General features: G+C 38.6%; 2 protein-coding genes across 2 annotated transcripts; one reads left to right on the forward strand and one right to left on the reverse strand.

Moving 5' to 3' along the window:
- Positions 1-1513: 1513 nt before the first annotated feature.
- On the forward strand, positions 1514-5149 carry mrps18a (mitochondrial ribosomal protein S18A). Its single transcript, XM_078275315.1, has 6 exons — positions 1514-1692; positions 2291-2322; positions 3064-3168; positions 3283-3406; positions 4508-4580; positions 4684-5149. The coding sequence occupies exons 1-6, from the start codon at positions 1545-1547 to the stop codon at positions 4826-4828; spliced, it is 627 nt and encodes a 208-aa protein (XP_078131441.1). The 5' UTR covers positions 1514-1544; the 3' UTR covers positions 4829-5149.
- An 89-nt stretch (positions 5150-5238) lies between these two features.
- Positions 5239-9321, reverse strand: rsph9 (radial spoke head component 9). Its single transcript, XM_078275314.1, has 5 exons — positions 8615-9321; positions 8351-8510; positions 7827-7956; positions 7387-7533; positions 5239-5527 (listed from the first exon to the last, which is right to left on the reverse strand). Exons 1-5 carry the CDS (start codon positions 8839-8841, stop codon positions 5367-5369), a joined length of 825 nt encoding a protein of 274 aa, XP_078131440.1. The 5' UTR covers positions 8842-9321; the 3' UTR covers positions 5239-5366.
- Positions 9322-9927: the final 606 nt, after the last annotated feature.

Here is a 9927-nt window from a genome sequence, read left to right on the forward strand (position 1 = left end):
CTGTGTTGCCCTTTTGATGTATACCCTCCTGTTTTTACCTCTTATGAGTTTCTCCTAATGTCAGTAATTGATTTTTAACATTGTCATCTTGGCTGCCAATGTTGATAAATTCTCCCTGGGTCACATTACTCCTGAAATATTTTCGATTATGAAGTATTTGGTTTAAAAGCCTTTATCTGCAATTTCTTATTGTGAAAAGTGCTGCTATACTCTGTTAGTGTCCACTGCTAACTATAGTAGCTATATGCTAACGGCAGTAAAAAATGTCATCTTTTCCTTCTATCATCAATTGACCTCTCTAAGAGGAGGAACCCATGAGCAAAACTGCATATTAATAAAGAGACTGTTGCATGCATCTTAAAGCTCATGGTCAACTGTGGGAGTGTTTCATATTAATATTTTTATAATTTTGTTTGAAAAATTTAGACTTACCCTGGAAACCTGTTTGTACAAAGATAATAATTGTAACCAAACAGTCTTTATCATATTTACAGTTGTAGGAGATCCTGCAAAGGGAGGCTATGTCTCATGATGGCTACGCTGCAAAGTTATTAGGCTATAGCTCTAACTTGCACAAAAATAAGTTCCACAAATGTATTTTACTGTATCTAAGAAAGGACTTCTGTAAGTAGATCTATTGTTGCAGCCTGTATTGGCTTTCTTAATGCTTTCTTTATGCACACAGATGAGGCCATGAGATAAATCCTGAAATACAGCAAACAAAAACATAACTGAAAAATGGCATACTGTTCTCATGATAACACTATCAAACATCAAACTCTTTATCTTCTCTGAGTCTCTTTATCTGGGCATGAAAAATCTGCCTGTATCTTCCAGATTCTGCAACAAAAGCTTGGCATGTTCCTACACTGCTCCTTTAGGTGCCTCTCATACGTTCATCTGATCAGCGTGGTATAAAGCGTGTTATGAACTCTGAGCACCTAAACGCAAGCAACACAAGGATGAAAGTATCTCTAGGATCCACAGATTCATGCTGCAGTTTATCGTAAAGACTGAAGGATTTATTTTCCCCTGCACTGGCACGTTATGTTTAAATCTTCCATATAGACAAATACATTCTAGCTTTACACTGATCTCTCTCTCTGGGCTTTTAAGTTTTATGATCCAGATGTCACTATCTTAGATAGGATAGATACTTTTCAACATGCCATATTTTCATTGCTGTTCCCCCTTGTGTTTAATTTTATTTGATATTGTGTTGCAATTTGTTTTGGGGTTTATTGTAGATTAATTACATTTAGGCTATATTGGCTCATAATGTGCTGTCCTTGATAAAGGAAAATAAAACCTAGAATTATATTCATCTGTTTTTGAAATGGAATTTCCTGTTGGCCATGCAACTATTGTTTATCAAGCCAGTTCATTAAACACAACCACATGTCATACACAGACATGTTTCTGTTGGAACTTGTCTTTTATTGGTCTTTACCAACATCGATGTAATAAGTGGCCTACACCGTGAGTGTCGCTGTTTTCATTCTCGCGAGATTACCATACAGGAAAGCGAAGGTCAGGAATTAAACATGGCAGCTCGCAGTATGTTGAGTTCTGTGTGGACCTCATTTGCGAGCTTGAAATTAGGTGCCACGGGCACCAACGTGAAGGTTCAACGGAGGATAAATGTTTCCCAGCTACCGAGTTTAACCATTCAGAGCAGAGGGATCCGACAAGGTGGGACTTATCTTCAAACGTTAAGATTTTAGTCGAGCAGTGTTAGAAGAGCTAACGTTAGCTAGCATGTTAACGCAGTGATTAGCTAGATGCAGCAGCACACGACCTGCATACAACAACACGCACCTCTAAGGAAATACTGACTTGCTAATGCAACAACACATGGGGACATTTTTTTTTATATTAATTAGCTGTTACCAAAAGCTATGCGCCCGTTGAGGCAGTCTTTCCCCTTGACATCTTTTCATTCACTCCTAAACATCCTTAAAATTGTTGGTTTATGTAGACTATCTTAAGTATTTCAATATGACTATAATATATGTGGCATTTAATAACTCAACAACGATGTAAAAAGTACTTACTGTAGCCTCACCTAACCACATTTTGAGTCAAGATTACTGTATATAAACACCATTTGTTGTTAACTGTGATTTAGCTAAAGTTGGAGACTCAAGCTGAATGATATCTACTGGCTGTCAAAGTAATTGTAACTAATGTTTGTATAACTTGGGACCACACTCGCTGCAAATGTCTATCAAAGATTAGGAAAGCAGAACTGTTTAAAGTCTTAACATCATACAATGTGTCTGTTTTACAGTGGTGGAGAAGCAGGAGGGTAAAACAACAACAGTAAGTAAAACCAGGCTGTAATGTGAAACTGATAATTATGTTTTGGTTGTTAGATAAAGCCCTTGTCCGTTATATTTGCGATATGCACACAGAGTTTTGATGTTTAAAGCACTGTAAAAACACAAGCATCAAACTGTATTAATTGCGGCATTCGAATGAATTGTGAACTAGTGGTGAGCAGAAATACACATAACCTATATAATGTATTTCTCAAATCCTTGATCGCTATTGTATTACATCAGGCTATTTAATAAAGAAACACATTTAAAGCCAGATGGAGAAAACTCTTCTGCTTTATTATAGCATGGATATTCAAATTAAAAGAACACTGTGCAATACATACAATTCAACAGTGATCTATCATAAAAATAAAAGCTGTTGATATGTATGCGGTTGTTTTTTTTTTCTTCTACAGTAGTTAGCAGGGCCTTTCAGTTTGGAGTAATATACTTGCGGTGATCTTATATTGTTGTCCAATTTTACTCAACATTGACATTTCAAAGGTGTTATTTTAGGATCAAGATGACATCATTGCAACACAGAGCTGTGTTTTCCAAAGGAGAGGCCTTGTCAGATGTTAGGACATTCAACAAACTTTTGGCCTACATTGGCACACCTCTATGACCAACAGTTAGATAGGATATGGGGAGAGAGACTCGTGTCTCATACTGCATACATAAATATTCAGTCACCCTGTCAAGGAACCTACCATAATGTAATATTACCCTAACTGTCTGTCAGATTGAGGGAGAAATACTGAACATTGCAGCAGGACCACAGCCTCCAAACCCCACAGCCAAGTGTCCTATCTACAGATGGAACCTGCAGCACAAATACAACTACACTGTAAGTCCGTCCACAGGCGTGTAATGATCAAATAATCTCCCACATTATGGAAAATGTATCAGCTGTTTATTGTGTCTGGTTTTCTTTCTCATTTTTTTGTTTGACTCCCTCCAGGATGTCTTGTTGCTCAGTCAGTTCATCAGGTCAGATGGAGGCTTGTTGCCCAGGAGAATCACTGGTCTCTGTCCAGAGGAACATCGCAAGATTGCCGTGTGTGTTCAGATGGCTCACAGAGCAGGTCAGTGTTAATGCCTGCCTTTTGTTTGTGTGTTTAAATCTTTGACCGCTCCAAACTCAAATTACCCTCATATTCACTATCTGTTTGACACTGGGAACCGCTTACTAATTTAAAATGATCGCAAGATTTCTGCAAATTTCAAATAAAGGCATTTACAGGCTAAGGTTGTGCATGCCTGACGTTATGCTGTTTCTTCAGGGCTGCAATCCTCACATTTGAGAATCAACAAATGTTGGGCATGTTTGCTTGAGAAATGACTTAAATGCTTGATCAATTATCAAATTTGTCCACAATTTCATTGATTAATTGAACAATAGTTTCAGCACTGTTGATTTGAAAAAGAAACCAGACAATGCTGCTGGTAAAAGTGCTAATGACTTAGTTTAACTGTGCTAGTTCCTAATCGAATAGTTTGAGTCTTAAGCCGCCTTCACACTGGCAGTTGAAATCAGCTCCGTAATACGCAATACGCCCCCAGCGGACGTCGTATTACACCGTTGAAAAGCTTCGGAAGGGACTCACAAAAATGGCAGAGAGACTAGAACGACTGATAAGTGTCTGAATGTACGATTCTCTATGACCTCTCTTATACAGATATAAATAGAAAGGCTGCTGCGTGGAGAAAAGTTGCCCAGGACGTTGACATGTCACGTCGGTTAAATGTGATATAGCGGTATAATGTCAATAGTTCGATGTCTGTTGCTAGCTAACTAATTAGCATTAGCAGGTTTGTTTATCAGTACCATAGCAACGCTGGAATTGTCGGATAGGAACCGTCCGTAGCCTTTCGCAAGAGTTACATTTTTTGAACGCATCCGTATGACCAACTGACACGGTTTTTTTTTCCGGACCCAGTTCGGACCCATTCGCATGCAGTCTGCGACTCTCCATAGGAAACGAATGACTTCCGGTCGTTTCGAAGCCGTATCGGAGCTGATTTCAACTGCCAGTGTGAAGGCGGCGTTAAGCATCAATAGAATCCAGCAAATGATTTCTGTAGTACCTTTTTTTTGGACCTGCTTTACTGATGATTAGCTGTTTTGATGACTCATTTACATAATCAGTACATAAATGTGACTTTTGTTTTCCTCTGTGTTCAAGGTCTGCTCCCTGACCACAAACCCAAACTTCCGGAGGGCCATGTCCCAAAGAGGCCCAAACCCCAACTCAACAGGTAATGTTTGCATGTGTGTCTGCTTACATGTGTTTCTCACCATTATCTACCAAATTGTCAGTCGAAGTGCAAATGAAACTAGCAATGATTTTCTGTTGTGCAGATACCTGACTCGCTGGTCCATTGACTCTGTGAAACCAATATATAAAACCGGACTAAAGTGGTGTAAGAAGCGCATGGCTGTCGGCCACCCAGTACTCAAGGACAATGTGCGTTACGGTGTCAAGCCCCTTAACATAAAACACTGAAGAACAGAAAGCCTGATGAATCAGTGCAGCAGCTTGACAGAAGTGGGTGGGCGCAGTTTTATCCGAGGAGTTTCAAGTGGATTACATTTTGTCATACTGCCCTGGGAAAAGGCCTAAAAGCTTCATCCATTTGTATTTATTCTACCTTTTTGTTTATTAAGATGCGTCACCCTTTTGATAAAGCATGCTCAGTCCCACCCAGACCCATCTATTCTGTCTCTGCTGGTTTTCAAAAAGGCCTTGAAGTAAACTCTCTGACAACGTAATGTGAGCAACAACTGGAACCGCAACACAGATGTGCAAATAAAATGTGCATGTTTACTCTGCCTCTCATGTGTTTACTGTATAGGAATAGCTTTTGTATGTGAGAGCTGTAGACACAAACTGCATGTACCTCTTTAGTTTATTCGTTTCAAGATAAAACCAACAAAAAGTCCTGCAATGTTACATAGAATACATGTTGAGGGTTGATGTGAACAACAGAGACACATGAGTCTGTAGCTTGAAACAGGAAATGTCTCTTTTTTTCTTTTTTTTTTTATAGCATAAAGGGAAGGTCCAAATTCTTGATCCCATCACCGATATAGATGTATCCATGCTGAGGTGTCATTGGCACATGGTAGAAGCTCAGGCCAAGCCACAAGAGGCTGCGAAGCACGCACACTTTGCTGGCACATTCAAGCTGAAGACTCCATGATCCTACACACAAACGAAGGCTTGCTGTAAACAATTGATGTGAAATGTAGGAGGGTGCCACGCCATGTTGAGCGGAATTGTAAATAGAGGCTGCAGTAACCTTTTAAATCGGTCCAAAAAGTTTATACTATTCACATGCTAGAGGCAACCAAGGGATAATTCAATAAATCAACCCTTTGTGCTCTTGATATTTACAGTTGAACCTGTTTCTCAATATGTTTGGGTGTGACCATGAACCCAAGACCCAGGGAATTGAGAACAATAGGTGGATCAGCTACTATGTAAACGTAAAAAGCCCTTTGATTAATGCTTTTACACAAAAGGGAGATGGCTTCGATCTATTTGACTTTTTTTTTTTTTTGCTTTTTGAACTTATCTGGTATGATTCAGCTAAAAGTATAAGGGTCTCAGAGAAAAGCACCTGTCTTTTGGTGGAGATAACATTTCCCCCAGAGTCCTGTTTTAAAAAATGTTAACTCATTCTCCTTTTCAGCAAATGCATGCAATCTGCCGTGGTGATGGCTGCAGTAAGTGTGGCGTTGAGACAGCTGTGTAATGTCTGCTGCAGTGCTGACATCCACATCAACTCAAAGAACACACACAAATATATACACATGTGGAAGCCCTCTTAAATCAGACATCTGTTGCATGTTATGGTCATGGGCGCTAAACATTTTTGTCTTTCACACACAAACACTTGTACATCCACTTCATCAATGTCCACTATGGGCTGGAGTGCATTCATCTGCTGTAAGCAACTCACCTCAAAACTTTCTTAACACCATTTAATTTACATTCTTTACACAGTTTAACTACTTGCTTATTCTTTGACTGATTGGTTTTTCCAATATATGTAGTATTTTTCAACAGCTCACATGTTTGAGCTTCCCAACAGGATTTGAATTCACAAACCTGAAAGACTCAAAATCATTTCCTGCTTTCAACTACACAAAAACAAATTAAAGGCAATACAGAATACAGGGAAATTACCATTCTCAAGAAAGCAAGTCTCAGTTCATTGTCATACTGCACTTCAATTTTGAATGTTTAAAAAATGTATTAAAAAAAACCCCTGTGTGCTCTCCATACTAATTGGCAGTAGTAATGTGTCATAAATTAGTTAAAACTTGCTAAAACACTGATATTAATACTCAAATTGTTTTAGTTTGATTTCCCAGATATGTGAGCAATCCCATTAATCATTTAACATCTGTTTGGTTCGAGATGGTCCTCTTCCCTTGTACTGTGTTTTATGATGATAGTAGAATTCTCTGTAATTTTTTATGATGATAGTAGAATTCTCTGTAATTTTCCATACCATTGTATGCAAAGGTTCCTCCAACATATTCCCAGAAAATCTGTTGCATCATGGCAGCTAGGTTGACCTTAGCATTTTATAATATAACTATTTTTTTTTCAGTTGAAGCTTGCGCAGCCAACCATTTTACTGTTAGAATGATTAAGCTTTTACTTGGAAGATTCCCAAAGACTTCCAGTTAGTTGAATTACCATTATGATTTGTGGTAAAATCACACCTCATTTCGTTGTAATGTAGCATGGCAGTTGGAACACACTAAATGAGAAAAAGAAAACGAATGTACCACTGGCATTGTAAAGGCCTCAGCAACACTTGCCAATGCTCAAAATAGTTGTTTATGTATGTATAGTTGTGTATTAGTTTATGGTCCAGATCATAGGATGGCCTTTTTCCTGCACTGGCTTCATCGACTGTAGTTTTCTTTACAAACCCTCTTAAAGCCCAGTGATCATAAAAAAACAAATCTTGTAAGATATATCTGTTATGTGATGAAACGACTGGTGATATGTTATAGTGTGGAATAGACTGAACTCTGTGGTTTCACCTTTAGGAATGTCATCACTCAGTACATCCAGGAAGTCGATAGCTGGGTTCAAATCACCCATTTCCAGGATGGATTTCTTCTTCAGATTCTTTGCCTCGCTGAAGTGAAGGAAGTTGGCAAGCTTCGCTGCTTCTGAGTGAGACAGACCTGAGGAACAATGCACATTGGCAAGTAATTCAAATGAATCACAGCAAAGATGATGCAATTTTACAGTCAAATGATGTCAGAATATACACAGACATGCATATGTTTACAAAGTAGGGGTAAGCAAGGTAACCACGTAATTTTGAGAAGTGTTTTTCCTAAAAATGTTTTGTCCACTTAAATATAAATACCAAATTTGACGCCTTATCTGGGTCACTCGCATGCCGCAGAGGATGTTAACACTCCACAATGAGACACAGACACACACACCATGTGGGAGTGATATAAATATTTACCACCAAAGCTGCGGTTCATCTGGACAAGACCATGTGGACTCTTGACGAAGGCTCCACGTGGTACCACGGACGCTTCATCGTCAATCTGATGAACTGTCACTGCCAGCCGGCTCTCCTCGTTGACTTTAGTCTGAAACCAAGAACAGCCAGTTACTAAGTTGGAATTTTATGGCTGTGGTGTTGTAGATAGCGTTGATATCAGCCAGAAATGGACAGATTCAATTCTCTTCTGCACTAATTCTTCATGAAGAAAAACACTTGTTTGTTGCAGAGATAGTTGACCTTTTTTGTATGATTAATTGTGGTCACATCACCCTTGTTTTAGGTTTAGTTATAATTTTACTTGCATACTAAAATATTTTTCTTTGTATAGCTAGATGGCTGGATTTATATTTTTCAACTCGTCCCTTGCTCTGATACAGTACTACTGACTATAATAATGACACTATGTCTTGAGTTTCATCTGACAGCTCAATATTTTCACTATGTTGAATTTACAACTATACAGTATTGATGATACTTACCACTACCTCTTCTGTAGTGTCATCCTCTCCTTGCCTGCGGATCTCAATGTGCTCATACACATATGAGGGGTCTCCTATGAAGCGACTCTTGATTTTGGACGCTTTCTCGATCATAGATTGTGTGGCAGGAGGGAGCAGGAACCAGTCCATGCAGTTGAAGCTGGAGATAGCAAACCAAAGGACACACAAACAGGTATTTTACACCGCCAAGGGCAGACATAAAGTAGCTACAATGAAACAGAATCACAGTTGAGGCTATTTTACCTATAGAGATTCTTTTTATCCTGCAGTTCATCTTCTCCTTTCCCCTGAGCGATAAAATAATCCTCCTTTAAACCCAATATTTTGCCCCAAAACAAGACTCGATGGAACTTGTAGTTTTTCTTCAGGATCACCAATGAAGTCTGCAGTGCGGTTCTTTGCTCAACGTTTAAAGTACTCCCGCTACCGGCAACGAGTTCCAAAGAATAGTATAACGAATTAGAGTCCATTGTTTATGTAATAAACGACTATAAAACGGCGTAGATATTGGTTACCGTAACGTACCTGGTGTTTTAAACTACTTGCTAGCCAACATAACAGCTAACCAAAGCCTTCGGGTCGAAACGCTAGTTTGGTTGCTAATGACAACAAACACTGTTGCGCTGGTTGTCATAGCAAAGTGCCAGTTTGTGTTCCTTTTTTCTTTTCTTTTGCAAATGACATTTTAGTGTGAATATAACAGTTAAAACAGAAACAAAACAGTAATCGTTTCTGTTTGCATGTAGTGTTTATACAAACCAGACCACACGCGAGTCTAACTGCGGTCACGCCATCTGTGCTTCGGAGAACGCTTAAAAATATATTGCGCGTCTACACGAGGTTGCGTGGTAGGCTCAAGGTGTATGCGCTTGGTGTCGGCAGACTTTTAAAATATATTCATAATAAAATAAATAAAATAAAATTGTTTTCTGCAAACTCCACCAGATTATTGTTACATCTCACAGACTACCACTGTGGTGTTGTTCATGTTGCTTTACTGTTTTATTATTTAATAATTGCCACAGCAATATTTAATAAATTCATAAAAATTTCAAATCAAATTGTTTTCTGCAAACTCCACCAGATTCTTGTTCTTCATCTCACAGACTACCACTGTGGAGATTTTCATGTTGTTCTACTGTTTTATTATTTAATAATTGCCTGCCAAAGTCCTATACTGGAGGTGCCATAACAAGACTTTGGTCCATAGTTTCAGGCAATGACTGACATATTGGAGTACAGTGCATCACTTAATACACTCATACTGAAAATCAAACAATGTTACTGTATCATTTTGGAGATTTTTGGAAGCAAAGTCCCATACTTCTGCTGTAAAATGACTAAAAATATGAAACTTGAGGTGTCATAAAAAGACTTTGGTCCATAGTTCCAGGCAAATACTGACATATTTGAGTTAAGGACATATCTGACAACACACCAGTGTGTTGTAAAAATTAAACATTTTTACTGTACGTTTTGAGTACATTCACACATTTCAACAGTGAAATAGTTACATTCCTGAAACTGGAGTTGCTATAAAAAACGTTGCTCGATAG

Source organism: Sander vitreus, chromosome 18 (assembly GCF_031162955.1).
Source record: "Sander vitreus isolate 19-12246 chromosome 18, sanVit1, whole genome shotgun sequence".
In the NCBI taxonomy this organism is placed as follows: domain Eukaryota; kingdom Metazoa; phylum Chordata; class Actinopteri; order Perciformes; family Percidae; genus Sander; species Sander vitreus.

Bases quoted from the DNA above. Each gene is read 5' to 3' on its own strand.
- mrps18a (XM_078275315.1), top strand. From the start codon at position 1,545: ATGGCAGCTCGCAGTATGTTGAGTTCTGTGTGGACCTCATTTGCGAGC. The intron at 1,693-2,290 runs GTGGGACTTATC...TCTGTTTTACAG, and splicing joins GAGCAGAGGGATCCGACAAG to TGGTGGAGAAGCAGGAGGGT. The intron at 2,323-3,063 runs GTAAGTAAAACC...ACTGTCTGTCAG, and splicing joins AGGAGGGTAAAACAACAACA to ATTGAGGGAGAAATACTGAA.
- rsph9 (XM_078275314.1), bottom strand. From the start codon at position 8,841: ATGGACTCTAATTCGTTATACTATTCTTTGGAACTCGTTGCCGGTAGC. The intron at 7,534-7,826 runs GTAAATATTTAT...ATTGTTCCTCAG, and splicing joins GATGAACCGCAGCTTTGGTG to GTCTGTCTCACTCAGAAGCA. The intron at 5,528-7,386 runs GTGAAACCACAG...GTTTGTGTGTAG, and splicing joins GAGTGATGACATTCCTAAAG to GATCATGGAGTCTTCAGCTT.